Here is a 20,447-nt window from a genome sequence, read left to right as displayed (position 1 = left end):
TCCTTCTCGACCTTTTCGTCTTTCCATCTGTACACCCCTCTCTCTCTCTCTCTGTGTGTGTGTCTTTGGGTTGTGCCATTGTTTCCGCGCTACACCTCTCTTGCCCTCTTTTCTTTCCTTCCTTCTTCCTTCTCCCTTTCTTCGTTGCCACCGTGTACTTCCACTTCTCTGGACGCGGTTAGATTTAGCTAAGCTTTCGAGCTCTTCTTCAAACACTTTACAAGGTTTTATTTTTCAGTTTCGTTTTCTTCGACATGCGTGAGACTATCTGTACGAACATACCTACCTAGTGTTTTTGGCGTTCCGATTGATCCGCGGTGGTCTCTCAACAATGACGCAATTCCGCAAAGTGTTGCCAAATTAACTTTCGTGTTTGGAAGGACTTGGTCATCAAGGTGTGGCGTTTTTGTAAGCAAAGTCGATCCACAGTTTCTACTGCTTTGCGCTGGAGTTTGATTAGAAGTCGCTTCGAATATCTACTTTTCGTCAAGAACCAGAATGGTTTCATTGAGAGTGAGGAGTTTTTGAGACTACTTAAGCTTTATTGTTATTATATTTTTTGGTGATGATAGTGGTAATTAGAAAAACTAAATATTTATCTCCTTTCTTTTCCTTTTTTTTTAGTTAGTGGAAAGAAAAAAAAAACAAGGACCAGCTGATTCGCCAATAGAGCTGCTAGTGGTTCGTTAATCCAATTCAGTGGGTTGAGATAAAAACTGTTTGTATATGTTTTGTTGTCTAATGGTCTATAACTTTCGGAGTACAATTAATCCACAGGTTACTTTCAAATTAAACCATGTACAGGCGAACTCTAGTATTGTCAGATATTTTATGAACTTTTAGTATCTTGGAGTAGTTTACTTTTCTTTTCCAATGTTTTTTTTCACGTACCGTATTTATCTTATGTCGTGCGTCTGGCTTTCATATGATGTTGGTGACGTATTTTGCTATTTGTTCCAGTGGAAGTATCATTATTCTCTCTTCATTTTCTTCTTGTGTTGGTTAAGCTATGACTAGCTGTCTTGTAGATATGGAACGTTTCAAGGTTAAAAAAAAAACATCTTGTGGGGAATTTATTTTGGTTTCTACTCTTAAAAATTTCATTTTTTTGTTATTATTTCTGGGAGAGGTTTCTGTGTTATATTTGGTTCTGGTTCTGGGTCTTTGAAACAGAGTGGAGATAAGTGCCGTCTCCTTCAGTAGTTATTGTTATTATTTTTGTTTTGGAACTGCTTCTATATTTCTTTTCAAATCACCTATGTTAAATATACTCTCTCCAATATTACCAGGATATACTTTATATTGAAAAAAAAAAGAGTATAGATGTATCATTTTTTTCTTGTGCTACACTTTGCTTGTGAGTATGTCCTCTGATAAGACTGGTGTCTTGTACTTCTGACCTTTGCTGTTTCTTTTTATTTTTATTTTGATAGAAATGAACTTGAAATCAAATCAGGAAACGGCATGCACATTGCTTGTCGGGTACGATGGTAGTAGTGTGAATTCGGCCGATATTAAGATAGCATTAGAGAAGGGCGATACGAATGCCCGTGCAGGGGCGCTGGAAACGATGATTCGACTCCATGTAAATGGTGAACCACAAAACCACATGATTATGTCTGTTATTAAATACATCACACCTCTTGAGGATCACCTTATTAAAAAGCTAGTACTGTATTTTTGGGAGGTTGTAGAGAAGACTGACAAGAATGGAAAATTACTGAGTGAAATGATTCTTATTTGCTCCTTCCTACGAGAAGATCTGCTTCATCCAAACGAGTACGTACGGGGTCTCACGTTGAGATTTCTTTGCAAGGTGAAGGAAAAGGAGTTAATTGAACCTCTGATATCGTCTGTTGTACAGAACTTATCACATCGTGTAACGTATGTCCGCCGCAGTGCTGTGTTGGCTGTTCATGCCATATGCAAAAGATTCCCCGATCTCCTCCCGGATGCCCCGGAACTGGTTGAGAAATTCATTGCTGATGAGAATGATGTTTCTGCACGACGTAATGCTTTTGATATGTTGGTGGAATGTGCACCTGAGCGGGCTGTGCGGTTTCTTACAATGTTCCGCGAGACTACAGATATGGCAGATGCTGGAGCCGCATTCCAGGTTTCTGTGGTTGATTTTGCTCGTCAGATGATACGAGCTAATCCATATGATAAGGCTAAATATGTAGCTATACTTTTCAATATTTTACAATCTAAAAATCCGGCTGTACGTTATCAATGCGCTTCAACACTGTTGAATCTTTCTTCTTCTCCTACGGCTATTCGTCAGGCGGCATTAACGTTTATTGACTTACTTAAGACTCATTCTGATAATAGTGTGCGACTTATAGTCATAGACCAATTAGATGGTATGCGGACAAGATTCAGTGAAGTTTTAAAGGATTCCCTCTTGGATGTTGTGAGTGCCTTGGCTAATGGTTCTACAGAGATACGTAAGAGAATAGTAGGACTTGCCGTAGAACTTGTCTCAAGTAAGAATGTTGAAGTATTTCTTCAAGCCATGAAAAAAGAACTTGTACATTCACAAAGTGAAGGTGATCTTGTAGATCAGACCTCTATGCAAGAATATAGACAACTACTAATTCGTGCTATTCGAACCTCTGTGATTCGTCAACCTCATATGGCACCTTCTGTATTACCTATGATGATGGATTATACCTGTGATTCATCTCATGGTAGTTATGAAGTTATATCTTTTATCCGTGAAATATTACAAATGCAACCATCGCTTCGTGGTAGTACATTAAAACAGTTAATGGAAGTTTTTCCTATGATTGCCTCACCTCAAGTGGTAAGAAGTGCTCTCTGGTTGTTTGGAACTCACGTATACTCTGTGGATGAAGTATTAGGAGTACTCGAACTTCTTAAAACATCTCTTAAACCTTTTCCACTTACACCACCAGTATCAAATACGTTATCTGCTGAGGGTGATGCAAATGCACCACTTGCACCTGTTATGCAAGCCGTAACTACTGTGCGAGAGGATGGAACTTATGTAACTTCTTATACAGCTGTTCCTGCTACCGCAGTAGCGACGGACTCTATGAATGAGATGGGTGAATCATCTAATGGTCTACGATTACTTATTACTAAAGGTAATTATTTTGTTGCAGCCGCTCTTGCTAGTACCTTGTCAAAACTTATTATTCGATTATATAATCACTTTGATGATGGTGCGAATGTAACACTTAAAGAGAGTGCCCGAAATGATGCTTTGATGATACTACAAGAAATTATCCGATATGGTACTGCAGCAAATACAGTACATGTTATAGATGAGGATTCTCATGAACATATTTCTTTAGGAATTATGGCTATCAAAAATCCGAAATCTCCAATTTTAACATCTTTTGTAGATGAATCCTATAAAGCTCTTAGTGCTGTGGAAAGTTCTGTAGCTGGCGGTAAAGATGGTGAATCTGGAACTGGTGAATCATCCAAGACAAAGGAGTCCGTTACTCTCTGTAATGTTGATATACCAGTCATATTTACACAACTTAAACAAGGTAAGGACGCTTTTCTAGAACTTGAAGCTGCAGATGACTTGGGTCATGCTCTTGCGAATGACTCTATTGACAAAACAGAAGAATTCCTTAAACGATTGGAAAAGACAATTCCTCTTTCTGGATTCTGCGATCCGGTGTATTGTGAGGCAACAGTTACTGTACACCAGTTTGATGTATCAGTGGATTGGTTTTTGGTAAATCGTACACCACACTTATTGCAAGATCTAACGATTGAGTTAACCTCACTTGGTGGAATGAAGTTATGTGAACGTCCACAAGTACATAGTTTACCTCCACATGGTACTCTTAAACAGCGTACAGCCCTAAAAGTAAGTTCTACAGAGACAGGTGTTATTTATGCTAATGTTCTCTATGATGCCCCTAATGGTGAACGATGCTGTATAATATTAAATGATATCCATGTTGATATTATGGATTATATTAAACCAGCATCATGTCTGACGACGGAGTTCCGCGAAAAGTGGGGTACGTTTGACTGGGAAAACACCATTGCTGTGAATACAGATAAGACAGACCTGCGTGATTATGTGGAATTTGTGATGCGGGAAACCAATATGCAGTTGTTAGAACCATATCCAGACGTGGAGGCGAAGATAAGTGAGACGGAAGAACTTCAAGGACTTTCACCCGTCAGTGGTGATGGGGACTACGATTGTGTCTCTTGTAGTCTTTACGCCCGTACGGTGTTTGGGGAGGATGCGTTGGCGAACGTCTCGCTGGAGCGGGATGCACAGTCAAAGATCACGGGTGTGGTGCGTATTCGATCCAACACACAATCTATTGCCTACGGTATTGGGGAACGACTTAGTTTGATTGATAGGGGAGGAAGACAGTAAGTCTGTTTATTTGTGAAGAGAGAGAGAGAGAGAGATAGATATGGCGTGTGGACAAGAATAAAAAAAGAAAAGAAGGAAAAAGAAAAAAAAGAAAGGAGGAGGGAAACAAGGTGAGGCGCGAAGTGAAAAGGAGAAACGCCTCAACCGAAAAAAAGCAGAAAGAAAGGAAGGGAAAGAAAGAGATGAAGAAGGAAAAAAAATATAAGTTGACGAGAAAACAATTGAAAGGAAAACAATAAGAAAAGGTGGCAATTCTTTGGAATGTGCAGGGACTACGTTTTTCTTTTTTTTTTCTGTTGTAATAGCATGTGTAATACGTGCTAAAGAATTTGTGCGTAAACATTCCCTTGCGTGTCATTATTGTGCTATTGCCGTTGTTCTTGCGTTGTGCCCAACATTTTTATTGATCTGAAGAGTTAGTGTGAGAAGAAGAGGAAGGGAGAATATCTGTGAGAAGGAATAAAAGAAAAAATCTTTTTAGTTTCTCTGCAAAAAAGAACAAGAAAAAAAGGTGGGGCCAATACTATATTCCTCCCTCCCACACATCTCCCCACTCCCTATTAATATGTCCTGCTTCGTTTTCATTTCCCCCTTTTCCTTTCTTGTTTCTTTCTCTTTATAAATAAATATATAGATCCCTAGACGCCTGTGTGAGAGCAAATGTTATTTAGTCCTGCTATTAGTGAGACGGAGATACGGGCGGTGCAGGACGGTATCGCGAATGATGTTCGCAGTGATGGTCGCACCCTCACGCAGCGGCGTCCCTTCACAATTGTGCCAAATCACACCACCGGCGGTGCCCCAACGGAGATGGATTACGATGGAAGTTGTGTGGAAGTGCAGTGCGGCGGCACAACAGTTGTGGCAGCTGCAACACCCTCCGTTATAGAATTGCAGGAGTTATATTATAACGATAATAATAATAATAATAATAATAATAATAATAATAATAATAATAATAAAAAAAAAAAAAAAAATAAAAAAAAAAAAAAAAAATAATAATAATAATAATAATAATAATAATAATAATAATAATAATAATAATATGTTGTTATCGTCTGAGAATAAAGCAAACGCGGAAACAACAGATATGCCTAGCACTCATAATGCCTCTCTGCGGGGACCACTGTACATCACTATTGATGCTGTGCCCGCCGTTGTGGATTACTACGCCGAGTCCCTGCGCCACCGCGGCGGCCGTTATCGCCAGGCGTATCTTTCATTTCTCGCCACCACAATTCGGCAGACATTTGGGGCGGAGAGTGTCGTCGTGCAGGAGCAGCTGGGCGTCGCCGAGGCAGAGCGCATCACGGAGGAAGAAGAAGGGAATTTACAAGAGGATACTACTACTACTACTACTACTACTACTACTACTACTACTAATAGCAATAATAATAATCATACTTCCTCTTCCACTTCCACTTCTTCCCATGATCCTCATAATCGTGATTATTATTCCTCTTCAAGAACGGGGTTTCCGGGCGAGCAGTTCTATCTCGGCGGCGGTCATGCATTCCGAGTGGATGTCGACGTGCATGTCCTGCAGGCCGGCGGTGGGGGACTCGCCGCCCACATCGCCCTCGCCGTTCACGCCGCGCTGAAGTCGTTGCGTTTGCCCTCCGTCGCCCTGCACCAAACCGCGGCGGGTGTGGCCGTCGAAGTCGATCGCACGCGTCCGTTTCACCGCACGATTAATTGGGATACACTGCCGACACTCGCCATCTTATTGCTATCGCCCACACGGCACTACGTGGTGGATCCCACACCGCAGGAGGAACTCGCACTACCGCAGCAAGTGCATATCGCCGCTAACGCCGCCGGCGTGGTGGCGTACACGAAATTACAACAAATGCCATCGCGGCGTGGAAATGCATGGCGACTGGGAAATATGAATGAGAAGGAGCATGAGGAATTTTCTACGGCGGTCTCTCCACTGGATTTGACGGCGGTATTGCATGACGCATCATACATTTGTCAGGCTATTATCGCAGAGTGTGATGAGGCTCTTCAGAAGACACCTTAAGGGTTAGATCTTTTTTTTTTTCTTCCTTTATTTGAAGAAGAAGAAAAAGAGGATGAGAGATGCGAGAAACGTTTAAGTGGTACAACAGTACGTGCAGTTTGGGTACGCATACTTGGCACATACAGAAGTACAGAAATTCACAATAATGATTGAGAGAGATAACGTTTTTTGTTTTGTATCTTTTTTTTTGTCTGTGTTTCTCTTTAATTGTTTTTCTTTTTCATTTTTCCTTCGTTCCTCTTTCTTTCTTCTTTATTTATTGTGGGTTTGCGTGCTGTACACACATACACACATAACGAACTCACTCTTTGGTGCACGCCATCACACTTGCCACGACATTTTACTTCAAGGCCTGAACTAGATAAACTGCACTAGATAAACTGCCTGGGTTATTAGAGAAATCCCATTAGATACACACATACATCATTCATTATATATAAACACAAGAAAACAAAAACAAGAACTCTAGAAGTAGAAGCACCCACATAAAGATACTTTTTTTCTTTAAGTCTATTTACACCGGTACCTTCATAATTATATATTATTTAACTACTAGTGTGTAAATATACATATACATGGAGATTCGTGAAGTCAATTTTAATACGCTGGGGTCTCGCAGCAAGACAGCAGGGCCTCCCATGGCCACATATGTAAGTCCACCACGCCCAAATAAACAAAACCAAGTTGGTCCTTCCTCAACCACAACAGGAACAACAACAAAACTCATTCAATCCAATGTGGAAATGTCTACCCCCGCCGGATCACACGCAGTCCCATCAACAACAGATCCACAACGTATGATGGAGTTGGCTGAGGCGAATTACGCCCAGTGCCCGTGTGCGACATGTGCACAGTATCGTGCTTATTACGCTATGCAAGTTTCTGGTACAGGCGCCTCATATATGGGAACTTCAGCCTACGCACAGGATGCATATCTTCCACAACAACAAGAAGCAAAGGAAGAAGCAGAACAGGAACAACCACCACCATCGGTATTTGTAAGTACTACTACACGACGTCATGTTATACCACCTGTAATGACATTAGGAATAAATCGAAAGACCAGTGGTGGTTATCATCCCCTTACACCACCCATGCAGCAACAGCAACAATTATATTCATATCCGCCACAACAAACATTTTCCTCTACTGTTATGTATGGTGAACCCATTGTGGCCCCTCCTGTGTCAACACACATGGCGGCACTTCCAATAGACACGGCGGATGAGTTTCAACGCAAATGTGTGGGACGAGTCGCAGAGTTGGCGTGCACGGCAGAAGGTCGATCCATGTTAATGGCCGCCATGCGTTCACAGGACACGGCGGTAATTAATGCCATGGTAAGTGAGATTGCCGCCGATGTGGAGCGAGTGGCGCTGGACAATCACGGTTGTCATGTACTGCGTGCACTAAAAGAATACATGAATGCCTCACAAACCGCACTTTTGGTTTCCGCCTTTAATGAGACACTCGTCTTAAACCTCTGCACCGTCTCTCAACACACACGTCGAATTCTACAGGCGTTGTTTGAACGCCCATTGATAGATTTACAACCGATTGTGGATGTACTCGCTGCGAATGCCCAATACCTCGCCGCCACTCAACAGGGATGTATTTCACTCATGCGTATCTTTGAACACTGCGATGCCGCACAAAAGTCACAATTAATGGCCCCACTCGTTCCACTCTTTGCACACATCGTACTCGATCCATTTGGGAATTACGTTGTGCAGTGTGCGATAGAGCATAGTGGGAAGACCAAGGCAGCGCAGTACACCGTTTCCTGCTTTACAGGGGAATTGTTAAATATGAGTTGCAATAAGTATGCGAGTAATGCGGTAGAAAAGATCATTAAAGTCTGCGGGGATGTGCCGGCGGTGCGACGATTGTTATTAGACGAACTCATCTACAATCCCGCGGCTTTACTGCAGATGGTGCAGGATAGTTTTGGGAACTTTGTGGTGCAGAGTATTATTGAACATATGGAGAACCCGAATGAGTTAAAGCGTATTTGTGATCGTCTGCGTCCGGCGCTTTTAAGCAGTCCATATGCCGCAAAGATTGAGGCCAAACTTCGTGCAAAGAATATGTCTACTCAACAACCACAACCACAACAATCACAATCACAACCGCAACATAATAATAATAATAATAATAATATTCATCGAACACAGGTCTCACGTCATGGCTCCAATCGCCGGTTATTGCAGCAGCAGCAACAACAAAAGTAATAATAATAAGAATGAATGAATGAATGAATGAATGAACGGGGAGTCTGTGAGTATATTTTAGTTAACACTTCACAGTATATGGTTTGAAAGAAGAAAGAAAGAATGTGTTGTGTCACCACCTCTAGAGAAGAATGGGTGCGTGACCACTTGATGCGTATTGACTCCATATCACGGTGCGGAATAGATGCGAATTGCGTTAATGATAATAAATTATATAAAAATAATAAATAATAATAATAATAATAATAATAATAGATTAGATCAGGATAAGCAAAAGGAAAAAGAAAACAGTACATGTATGTATCTAATTAATCTCTTTGTTTATATCCGTTGTATATATACCGGAAACCAAAACACAAAGAAGACAAAAAAAAAATAAAGGGCATCAAGGAAAAGAAACAGGTATAGTAGAAATTTAGATTCTATGTGTGTTTCCACTTCTTTTTTTGCTGGACCATTTCCGCATTACTAGATCTTTCTTGTTTGGTCTTTCTTTATTTTGATTATTCTGCCTACTTACACATACTTTATTTTTCCCCCTTCTCACGTTAGATTCAAAGAATCTCCCCTTCTTACCTTCCCGCAGGAAATAATGGGTTTCGAGAGAAAAAAAATGGATGGAACCTTTTTACGAGAGGAAAGAACAAAACAAGAGAAAAAAAGGATAATTTTCGGAGAAAGAAAAATAAGCTGGAGAGAGTTCTTTCTTTATTCCGTTTGTCTCTTCTCGCTTTTTATTGGTAGTAATCACAAGTAGCATAGTGAAGGGATTTAACTATTGGGACTAACCTACATGCAATCTTGTTGCTATTATTACCGTTTTGTGCTATTTCCTCTGTGTTTATCTATCTATGTCTGTGTACGTATGTTTATGTATGATTAGTCTCTCTTCATTTATGAATTCTCTTTATATTTATATGTTCTCTTTCTCTTTTTTCTTTTTTCTGTTTTGTTTTAAATTCCTTCTTCTTTACTCCCTTCTGCCATGAGTACATCGACAGTGCAGTGAGGCAAAGTGAGAGAGGAAGAGAAGAATAAGTAAGTGTTGGTGTACTTCTCTTCAAAGTACCGAAAGAGAAAACAAACAATGAAACAGGAAAAAAAAAGGATTTATAGAATAATTCATTCATTACTATTGAATGAAGAATGGAGTAGTCTTGCTTTTTCGTGCCAAGTAAAATAAGAGAGAAGTAAAAAGTAAAAAAAAAAGACTAATCATATAGAACACAAAAAGAAGAAAAGAGAGGAGGAGTAATTAGGCGTATATACATACACATATACATATATGGTACGTCAACGGGCCTCACTCCAACAACGAATTGAGACATCTTCTTTTCTCGTACACTCCCCAAGTATTCCCATTACGGATAACAGCAATACTAATAGTAATACTGTTAATAGTAATACTAATATTATCAATATGGGCTGAAAGAGGAAAAAGAGAATAGAAGTGGTATCGTCTTTTCATATCCCTATTCGTGGTGCAGGGGATGATGGCACTAACATGACACCCACCCCTATTATGAGCACTGGTGCGTTTGTGGCGCAGAGAACTATTCTCGCACTCTTATCAACGAGTGAATGGTTAACGTTAAATGGATATAATAATAATAATAATAATAATAATAATAATAATAATAATAATAATAATAATAATAATAATAATAATAATAATAATAATAATAATAATAATAATAATAATAATAATAATGACACACATGCCCCAAGGATGATTGCGTTTTACGCTGGATCTTTGCCTAACAGGAAGCTTGACACGGAAGGTATCAGTTTACAAGACATTGAGGCGATAAAAAGGTTGAACCCACTACCTCATCATATTAACAATCAGGAGGAGGAGAAGAAGTTAACACGAGAGTGGGATCAAATCATGCAAGCACGTAAAGAACTGAAAGAACAGGCAGCACAACTGCAGCGAATACGAGAAGAACAACAACAAAAGGAAGAGGTACTGCAGGAACACGCCGAACGATTATGTGCACTAGAAGAAGAACTCTGCCGTGAGGAGCGCCAATTAACGCAATGGAGGCAAATAGATCGGCAAGAGAGAGTTGCTGGATTAAGGAAGTAATCCGAAATGAGGAAAAAAAAAGGGAAATAAGGGATAAATTTACTTTCCATTACCTGTATAGTATGTTTTGCTTTGATTTACTATTAGTTGTTACTAATATATATTTAGACTATTATTTATTATTATTATTATTATTATTATTATTATTATTATTATTATTATTATTTATTTATTGTTCTTTTATCTGGAATAATTATATCTGTATATATCCTTGTTGAGTTTCTATTTTTCTCTATCGTCTTCTTCCTGGATTCTATTTTATTCTTTTCCCCTTTCCTTACCTCCTTTGTTTTTCCTCGCAACAGCTATCAGAGTGAAGGAAAAGAAAAAAACGAAAAACAAAACGAAATCATATAAAAAGGAAAGAAATGTCATCAAGCAGAGCGGAGGAGGCACTACGCCTCTTTGCCGCACTGCAGAATAAACTAGAAACCGAGACACGGCAGAATGAAGTTAGTAACTTCAGTGTACATACTTCAACTGTAAAACCGTTATTGCGGGTATCACAGTCACCTTCCTCCTCTTATTCCTCTAGAGGACTATACACTACTTGTGGTGCCAAGTCAGCGGCCGGGGCAACACCAATAAGAAGAAGAACATCAGGAACAACAGTAACAGCGGCAGTGGCAGCAGCATCATCATCATTAGTAACACCTGCAGCATCAATACCAGCAGGATCTGCTTCAATGGAAGAGTTGAAGAGAAAACTTGAAGTGGCAGACGGTATTATGAAACGTCTGCATGGAAAAAATCAACAGTTGGTACAACGACTTAGTGCTATGGAGCGGGAAAGAAGTACTGTGAATACGGCAGCGGCTTCTGCAGAAGTAGTTCATCTCCGGGAGAAGTTGCGACTTCGAGAAGAGGAAATCAATCAATTAAAGAAACGACTAGAAGGTGTTGAGGAAACTGTAAAGCGAGATTCTTATAGTTCGATGCCCCTTCCACATTTAGTGCGACGTGTGCAACAGCTGGAAGCTCAGTACGAAGAGCTACTCGATATTAAGATTAATGCCGTTTTAAAAGAAAGTTCAGTAGAGAAGATTAATGCAGAGGTGAAAAAACTTTTTGCGCATATGAAGAATAAAATGATGAATGACGCCTGTCAACATGAGGCAGAGGTTAGACGACTCAATGAGAGTCTCGTTGAGGCGGAACGTCGACTTGTAGCTCTCCAGAAGAACTCAAAGACCAATGTATAGTCTTTCTTTTTCGTAGGTTGAGAGGAGTAGGGGAGAAGGGAGAAAAGGAGAAAGGATGCATTTACTTTTCTTCCTTGTCTGTGCTCGTATAAATGTCTATACATGTGCATTTTGTCCCTCCTTGCCCATATATATTTATATATTTATATTATTTTTTCTTTTTTAAAAAAAACTGTATACGTTAGAAGAAATATATGTCTGCAGGCAAGTGGATGGATAGAGAGAGAAATAGTAATGTTACAGTGACAGTGAAAGTGTATGTCTGAGTCTATTCGTTGTTTTTTTTTTCCTCACTACAGTCAGTCATTCTCTAGAAGGTGACAAGTATTATTATTATTATTATTATTATTGCTATTTTTGCTGCTGGTCTCTTTTGTTTTATTATTATTTTTGTTTCTCTTTTTTTTTGTTAAATTCTTGTGATATCTTTCCCTTTATTTTCTTTTTTTTTATTCTCTATTGCTTTTTTTCAGAGTGACTGACTGGCGATTAATTAGACGAGAGAAAAAAAGAAAAAAAGAAGGGTGAAGAAAAGTAGGTTTTCGACACTCGCATACAAGTTGTTATTATCCACGCATACACACAACCTCTCGTGAAGCGAAGGTTAACAGAAAGAATCAATCAAACAGAAAGAAACAAAGAAACAAACTTGACGAAGTGTCATGTCTAACCGTCAGATTATTCAAGTCTTTGAAGAGTACCAAAAGTCTCGTGTGAAGTTTGTGCAGACGGTGGCTGATTTGGCCTCAAAGCCGCAGCACATTGATGCCCTTCAACAGGCGGGTGTTATGCAATTACTGCGCCCCCTCCTCTTAGACACGGTGCCCTCTATTCAACAATCCGCCGCACTAGCCCTGGGCCGACTCGCGAACCACAATGAGGAGCTGGCGGAGAATGTCGTCTCGGGTGATATTCTCGCCCAGCTGGTGTACTCCCTCGGCGATCAGAGTCGTTTCTACAAAAAGTCCGCCGCATTTGTGCTGCGCAGCGTGGCCCGCCATAACGCCCAACTCGCCCAGGCCGTTGTGGACAGTCAGGCGGTGGAGGCGCTCGTCGGTTGTCTGGAGGAGTTCGATCCCACCGTGAAGGAGAGTGCGGCGTGGGCGCTGGGCTACGTGGCCCGCCATAACGCCCAACTCGCCCAGGAGGTCGTCGATAAAGGCGCCATTCCACCGTTGGTGTTGTGTGTGCAGGAGCCGGAGCTTTCACTGAAGCGAACCGCCGCGGCCACTCTCTCGGATATTGCGAAGCACCTGCCGGAACTCGCCCAGGCGGTGGTCGATCAGGACGCCGTCACACACCTCGCCCCACTCATCACAAGTAATGACAACAAACTGCGGCGGCAGGTCTGTCAGTGTCTGGCGCAGATTGCGAAACACAGTGTGGAGTTGGCGGAGTTGGTGGTGGAGGGGGAAATCTTTCCCAAGATCTTCACACTGCTGAAGGATAGCGATGAGGTGGTGCGTAAGAATGCCGCCACGTGTATTCGCGAAATTGCGAAACACACACCGGAGTTGGCGCAACTTGTCGTGAATGCCGGCGGTGTGGGGGCGCTGGTGGATTACACAAGTGAATCCCGCGGGGCCGCACGACTGCCGGGCATTATGACACTTGGTTACATCGCCGCTTTTTCAGAAACACTCGCCCTGGCGGTTATTGTCGCCCGTGGTATTACACCCCTCGCCGATGCACTGGAGCGGGAGACGGAGGATCACATTAAGGCCGCCGCTGCCTGGTCGCTGGGGCAGATTGGGCGGCACAGCGCGGATCACGCCAAGGCGGTGGCCGACTGTAATGTTCTGCCAAAACTGTTAGATGTATATTTGAGTCCGAATAGCTCTGATGACTTGCGTACAAAGAGTAAACGGGCATTAAAGAACATCATACAGCGGTGTGTGCAGCTCCCAGCACTGGAGCCCCTCCTACACCCGGATGCCCCACAAAATATTCTTAAATACGTCTGTGGACAGTTTGCAAAAGTACTACCGACGGATATTGCAGCCAAGCGGGAGTTCGTCGCCAATCGCGGTCTTGCCACTGTTCAGCGTATTCGGGCAGAACCGGGATCCAAGTTGGCAGAATACATTCAGAGTATTAATAACTGCTACCCACCGGAGATTGTTCAGTACTACTCTCCACAGTATGCCCAGACATTCCTGGAAAAGATAGAAAACTACCACGTGCAGCAGGTGCAGCAGCACTAGACGTTCATTTTTTTTTCTTTTCTGTTTTCTTTCTTCTCTTTTGTAATATGCCCGTGTGTCTGTGTGTCTCTTCTTTCTGGAAGAGATGAAAAGAAGAGAAAGGAAGGAAAAAAAAGAGAAAAAAAAAGAAACGAACCAAAACAAACAAAAAAAACAGAAGCAAGACAAGCATACATATAAAAAAATATATATGTATATGTGTGTAATATACATACGACGTAATGTAGAAAAAGAAAGAATGGGTAAACGCCTTTACACAAGAGTGGAATTGCAAAAAAGAAAAAAAACAACAACAACAACGACAAATAAAAAAAGGTGAATAGGCAGAAAAGAGAAAAAAAAAAAATAAAAGAAAAAAAAAGATGAAGAAGAATGGTGCTTGAAGGAGGATGGTGGCTGTGATGATGATAAATACCAAGGTGGTACTGGTAGTGGTTGTTGTTGTTGTGGTGGTGGTGTGGCAACATACAAATGTATATGTCCACTGGATGGAATATTTTTCTTTCTCTTTTTTTACCTTTACCCATTTTCTTATACTTTTGTTTTTCTTACTCACTCACCTTTTCACTCCATCACACCCTTTTCATCCTTTTCATTGGATATAGTAATTATATACATATGCATTGAAAGGGGGGAAAAGGATTTGTGTGAAGAGGTGCCGCAAGTTTTTCTTTTTTGTTCCTTACTTTCTCTTTTGTGTTGTGTAGCGCCGTTTCTCACGGACGCATGTATGGAAAAAGCCAATACGCACTACTAGACTGTAATAAAATCTCAGTAAACACGGAAAGCAAATGAGAAGAAACCACTTTATGCTACGCCAAATTGTATAAATTGGATTTCTTTTTTTTGTCTTTTTTCGTTTTTTTTTTTGATGTTTTTATCCTCCTTCTTTATCTATTCCATATAGCAAATACTGCATATTCTTTTTTTTGTCTTTCTTTTTCTTTTGGGGAGTGTTTACTGAAGGTGAAGAAAAAGAAGGACACGTGGGGGGTGTAGATTAGATTGGCTCTCCCCCTGCAGAAGAACCACAAAAAAAAAATCAAGCCAATGTACATTGGGTTCATAGTGTCATTCATTCTTTTCGTTTTCTCGCATTAACAAAGAAAAACAAATAAACGAAAAAATAAAAAAAACAAACAAACCTAATGCAAAAATCACGTAGGACAGATGCGGCATTGGGAACTTCAAATGATGTAACATTTCAAACTAAACGACGACGTGTGGAAAGGACGAACACGTGTCATCTTTGGAAACAAAGCATTGCCCACTTTGTAGATTCCTCCATCGCAGCCGCAGCCGCCATGAGAGAAACAACACGAACAACAATGGTGGATATGATGAATCACCCACCGGGAATACATGGAGAGTTGAGTCGAGAAGAAATTGTGTTTAACACGTACTGTGTCTTACGGGCATGTTGGCTTTTCCGTGGAGATCCCGGCGATACGTTTGAGCCTGTGCGATCAATGCATGCGATAACGCGGAAACTTCTCATGGAGTATGGCGGATATCAATTAACGAGTGATGCGCAGCACCTTGTTATTAATAACGAGACGAACATGGGACGCGTTGGCTTTCTTCTCTTTGTTTTACATGAACTTTTGATAGACTACGGTGGTGGTAATAGTAATAGCACCGTACAATCCGAACAATTCACGGGAGAAACAACAGAGTGGTGTATGGCAACCGTAATTGGGAGAGTTGATAATGGGATGAGTGGCGGTACTGAGATTCGTTCAAACGGTTTGGAGTCTTTACATAATTCTTCCACATTCTTTTTCTTTACGCAGGAGTTATTACGTAATGTGGTGCGAGCGGCATCTCCAAGAGTGATACTGTTGGGAAACACGACATTAACTGTAAATGATGTTCACGCCCTTGCGGAGAGGAGTCTCCATGCGGATTGTTTTACAACCCCACACTGTAATGGTCATAATATGGCCTGCTTTATTCCCTCTAATAGAACCGATGCATGTTTAACAGGAACAACAACGACAACCGGAAGAAGAGGAATAATAATGGGAGATGTGAATTTTGAGAATTGTCTTAAACGTGCCGTTAGTTGTGGATCACGGCGAACACGCCATGTGATGGTGCACGCCATTCTCCTTAGTCCTATTGGTCCACTACTCATTCACGCAGAGTGGTACCATCATCATTATTCCAATAACAACAACATTAATAGTAATGGCGATAACGGTAATAATAATAATAATCACATTAATAATCATAATAATAATAGCGGTAGTGTTTGTGATACAGACGATGAGGGTCTCCGTATGTGGCTGGGTGAACTCCTGCAAGCACCACAGCCAACCGTTATTATACAGTCTGGACACACGAGTGTAATTTCAACAGAAACAGCCATGTGTGAGAATACTCTCTTTCCACTACCAGTACATATTACTACTAGTGCTAGTACTACAAATACTACTATTAATGATAATACTGTTATTACAGTTACTGTGACGACGGCTGCAGTGTCGGTGTCGTTAGATCGTGAGTTGGAAGTGCCGGTGGGATGTCAAGTTTGGCGTGTAAAGATGTTGCCTCACATGTGAGTATTTATATTCACAAATCTGGAGCGAATTTCGTAGAAAAAAAAACAGAAACAAGATACTCATAACATTATATATATATGGATGCGATGTTTTTAGAGTTTACCTTGCCTCTACTATTGCGAGTTTCTTTTTTCTTTTTCTTTTTTGCTTCGGTGGGTTTGGTGAAGTTGACGTAAAGAAAAAGGAAAAAAAAATCCAACAAACAAAAGAGGGAGGTTGGCTGATAGCTAAAAAAAACAATTGCTATTGGACTCAAATCTGCAGAGTTCGAAGAGAAATATAGATATAAAGACGGATTGGTAGAATACATATTAGAAGTTATATATATACATATATTTATATAAACCAATCAAACACATACACACACTCTCTCTCTTTATATATATATATATATATATATATATATATATATATATATAGACACACACAAGAATAATAACAAGAACAACAACACTGAGTCAGTAAGTTAGAGTAGTGAAAAAATATAAATATATATATCTCTGTGTGTTCATATGAAGTGGTCGTGGTCTCGTCTAAAGGAGAATCGCAGCCGTACGGCGGGAGATGTAGAACGTATTAAAGTTATTGCATGTGGAAAAGAGTACATGGTGCCTGTTGAGGCCGATACACGTGTGGAGACTTTGCGGGAATATGTAACCGCCATCGCACTCCCACACTGCAGTGATGCCAAAGTGCAATCCACGCTATTTCTGCAAAACAAAGTACTTGATGGAAAGACAAGAGTGCGCGAACTCCCAACTAATGCCGTTGTACATCTGCACTTTGCTGCTGCTGTTAATAATACAAATAATAATATTACTACTGCTGCTGCTGCTGCTGCTGTGAATTTCAATTGCAACTCACCATCTTTTTCATCAGAGGAGGCGGTGCTGCGTGGAACGCATTCTGTGAATAGCGGTGGTTATACTATTTATCAACAAATACCATCAACAACAACAACGAGGGCAGTTGTTGTACCTGTGATGCCGTTAACTGTATGGCCCATGACGGGTGTTTATCCCGTTGTACAGCAGATATCACTATTGCAGGATAATAATAATAATAATAATAATAATATGATGATGGTTGCACGACCACAAGGCGGGGATTACTATCTGGATGGAACACATTCACGATCTTGTCATTGTCATTGTCATTGTCATTCTAATCATATTAATCATAATCATAATAACAATAATAATATTAATCACCCACAACAACAACAACAGTACTGTAATCATCATGATTGTATACCACACAAGCAATCATCACGGGTGGAAATTCTCTCACCGTCTATTATGGATGAGAGAAATGGCGTTCAGCCGCTTTTGGCGTCTCCGCATGATGTCTGTGCGTGTCAGGCGTCTCATCATTTAATTACATCCAATAACACAGAAATGCGGAGAGAAAACATAAGATCATCATCATCATCACGATCACCATCGCCTTTATCATCTGATGGTGTAATGATAACAGTTGTGGTGGATACCGAAAGTACTACTAATACTAGTAATAGTAATAATAATTACACTCGTGAATTGCGTGTGGGTCGTACATATCCGGTGGGAACACTACGAGAATTATTTGATATTTCTCCTTCGCAGCGTATTTTAATGGGCAACACCCTCGTGGAAGATGAATCGCAGACATTTGAGGCATTATCCGTTTCACCATTTCAGCGATTTACGTTCCGCGAAGTCCCACCACTATTACTATGTGCAAATCCCACACAAGATGCGAAGGAGAAAAAGATAAAAGAGATTCCAAAAGAAGAAACAAATACAACAAATATAAATATAAATAATACAAATATGAATGACACACCGGCCTTGGAAGGAATTGTGTTATCGGATGTGGAGTCCACCGCAGATACTTCTGTGCAATCTATTTACACCTCACGCCGACGCATTGAAGAAGCCACGCGGGATAGTTGTAATACGAGTATAACAACAGTGGAGGAGAACAGTACGGCGGAGTTGAAGGAAAATACAACAAAACTGCAAGAGAATAATCCACAGAATGTAAAGACGAAGAGAATGCGGCGGAAGAAGTTTTCTTCTGCAAAAGAGGAAATGAAATCGCAGCCTATGAAAGTGGATGAACATGTGAATCGAACAGATGCGAAGAATGAATCCCGAGAATCCATTCACACTTCCCCGGGATCGAAATATCATTCCATCATGGAAAAAGATATAACAGCAGTTTCTGATGGGCAGAGGGAAACTTCAGTGGATAATAAGAGACACAGTCGTTCCAGTACAACTTCTCCATCACCGCATTCACTGCGGGGTTATAACTTTGATCATGATAATATCTGCGCCATGGGCGGTGAACCGGTGAGTTCGGATCAAACGTGTGTGTTTACAGATCTCCCAATAACAATACCAGCAACAAACACAAACACAAGAATACCGGCGGTGGATGAGATGCAGGATGTGTATAATCAACCACTTCCAATACCACCAAACAAACAAGAAGAAGAACAAGAAGGAAAGCACAAAGAAGGAAATGAAAGAGAAAAAGAAAGAGAAGGAGAACAATGGGAAGACAGGCAGCCCACTCTGCCGAATGCTGTCATGGATGATCCTCCCACACTAACGAGCATTCAACGCCACCCGCCATCTGCACAGAATAATAGGAATCACAATAACGGTATTATCAATATTATCAAGAGAAAGAGTCGCAGTCGCAGTAGAAGTAGAAGTAGCAGCAGAAAAGAAAGTGAAGAGAGTGACGCGGAAAGAGCGATAAATGATAGTAGAGATGACAAGGACAAACACCGTGTGGATGGGGGAACTCTCAAACGTGCCAAGGCGTCCTTTCTTAAACTCATATCCGCTGCAAAAGGCAGTTCCAAGGAACAACAAGAAGAAGGAAGAAAACAAAAACAAGAACAAGAACAACAAAAACAACAAGCACAACAAAAACAAGAACAGCATCAAGGAAAAGAAAGAGACGAAGAAAAAGAACAGATATTACCATTCAGACCACCACCACCATTAACACCTCCATTTGCTACTCAAATGAGACACAACACCAATGCCAGGAGTCCTTCAAATGCCTCAGAGAGTATGAACAATTCCCCAGGGATGCCGGCAAACATGCACACTCACCCGGCATCAATTCTTTCAACAGGCTCAATACTGAAGCGAGGTGGTGGCTATACAGCACCTACTGCTGATGTGTTGAGGCACAATAACAGTAATGACATCGTGCGAAGTAACAGAAACCATCGCCAACGCTCCATGAACAGTCAAAATGCGGAAGTGGCCGCATCAAGGTATCAAGACGACTCTAACAGAAGAGAGACTAATGTCAATAATAATAATAATAAAAAGAAACCCATTACTGAACACATCCGCATCACTGTAATTGATGCAAACAAACCAGAACGTCATCATTACAACATACCTGTTGATCCAGACTGTCCAGTTGGTATTCTGCGCTATTGGATGTTGAAGAAGGGTGATGAAAAATGGATGTGGGCAATTTGTTGTAATAAGAAAGTACTTTCTGGAACAGACACTATTACGTTTCGACAAGCTACTGCTGGACGCAATGATTGTGTGTTTTCCCTTGAGCCGAGAGAGCGTAAACGAATGTTACCTCCAGTTGCCGCTGCTGGTGCGATAGATGCCAAACCTCAAGAAGCTTGAATGGAGGTGTGACCATATCTCTTCTTGAAAGCAAAACAAAAGAAAAAGACATTGTTATTCATTTTATTGTTTATTTATTTATTTATTTTATTTATTTATT

At 40.8% G+C, this 20,447-nt stretch overlaps 8 protein-coding genes across 8 annotated transcripts; all 8 read left to right on the top strand.

Moving 5' to 3' along the window:
* Positions 1-1,435: 1,435 nt before the first annotated feature.
* On the top strand, positions 1,436-4,378 carry LSM04_000112 (Coatomer beta subunit; the record flags this gene model as incomplete). The annotated part of the gene is made up of 1 exon (XM_067339369.1): positions 1,436-4,378. The coding sequence occupies one exon, from the start codon at positions 1,436-1,438 to the stop codon at positions 4,376-4,378; it is 2,943 nt and encodes a 980-aa protein (XP_067194820.1).
* Positions 4,379-5,038: 660 nt separating this feature from the next.
* LSM04_009468 (uncharacterized protein) lies at positions 5,039-6,401 on the top strand (the record flags this gene model as incomplete). Its single annotated transcript, XM_067339368.1, has 2 exons — positions 5,039-5,277; positions 5,477-6,401. The coding sequence occupies 2 exons, from the start codon at positions 5,039-5,041 to the stop codon at positions 6,399-6,401; spliced, it is 1,164 nt and encodes a 387-aa protein (XP_067194866.1).
* Positions 6,402-6,976: 575 nt separating this feature from the next.
* LSM04_007627 (Pumilio RNA-binding repeat) lies at positions 6,977-8,632 on the top strand (the record flags this gene model as incomplete). The annotated part of the gene is made up of 1 exon (XM_067339367.1): positions 6,977-8,632. The coding sequence occupies one exon, from the start codon at positions 6,977-6,979 to the stop codon at positions 8,630-8,632; it is 1,656 nt and encodes a 551-aa protein (XP_067194856.1).
* A 1,285-nt stretch (positions 8,633-9,917) lies between these two features.
* LSM04_000759 (uncharacterized protein) lies at positions 9,918-10,721 on the top strand (the record flags this gene model as incomplete). The annotated part of the gene is made up of 2 exons (XM_067339366.1): positions 9,918-10,032; positions 10,120-10,721. 2 exons carry the CDS (start codon positions 9,918-9,920, stop codon positions 10,719-10,721), a joined length of 717 nt encoding a protein of 238 aa, XP_067194824.1.
* Positions 10,722-11,089: 368 nt separating this feature from the next.
* LSM04_004349 (uncharacterized protein) lies at positions 11,090-11,923 on the top strand (the record flags this gene model as incomplete). Its single annotated transcript, XM_067339365.1, has 1 exon — positions 11,090-11,923. The coding sequence occupies one exon, from the start codon at positions 11,090-11,092 to the stop codon at positions 11,921-11,923; it is 834 nt and encodes a 277-aa protein (XP_067194842.1).
* A 662-nt stretch (positions 11,924-12,585) lies between these two features.
* On the top strand, positions 12,586-14,127 carry LSM04_007988 (Armadillo; the record flags this gene model as incomplete). The annotated part of the gene is made up of 1 exon (XM_067339364.1): positions 12,586-14,127. One exon carries the CDS (start codon positions 12,586-12,588, stop codon positions 14,125-14,127), a length of 1,542 nt encoding a protein of 513 aa, XP_067194860.1.
* A 1,148-nt stretch (positions 14,128-15,275) lies between these two features.
* On the top strand, positions 15,276-16,691 carry LSM04_007763 (uncharacterized protein; the record flags this gene model as incomplete). The annotated part of the gene is made up of 1 exon (XM_067339363.1): positions 15,276-16,691. One exon carries the CDS (start codon positions 15,276-15,278, stop codon positions 16,689-16,691), a length of 1,416 nt encoding a protein of 471 aa, XP_067194858.1.
* A 512-nt stretch (positions 16,692-17,203) lies between these two features.
* LSM04_009282 (uncharacterized protein) lies at positions 17,204-20,347 on the top strand (the record flags this gene model as incomplete). Its single annotated transcript, XM_067339362.1, has 1 exon — positions 17,204-20,347. One exon carries the CDS (start codon positions 17,204-17,206, stop codon positions 20,345-20,347), a length of 3,144 nt encoding a protein of 1,047 aa, XP_067194864.1.
* Positions 20,348-20,447: the final 100 nt, after the last annotated feature.

The sequence above is a fragment of the Trypanosoma melophagium genome, assembly GCF_022059095.1.
Source record: "Trypanosoma melophagium isolate St. Kilda chromosome Unknown ctg10segment0, whole genome shotgun sequence".
Classification (NCBI taxonomy): domain Eukaryota; phylum Euglenozoa; class Kinetoplastea; order Trypanosomatida; family Trypanosomatidae; genus Trypanosoma; species Trypanosoma melophagium.
The sequence above is the reverse complement of the archived record's forward strand: the minus strand, read 5'-3'. Positions and strand labels throughout refer to the sequence as shown.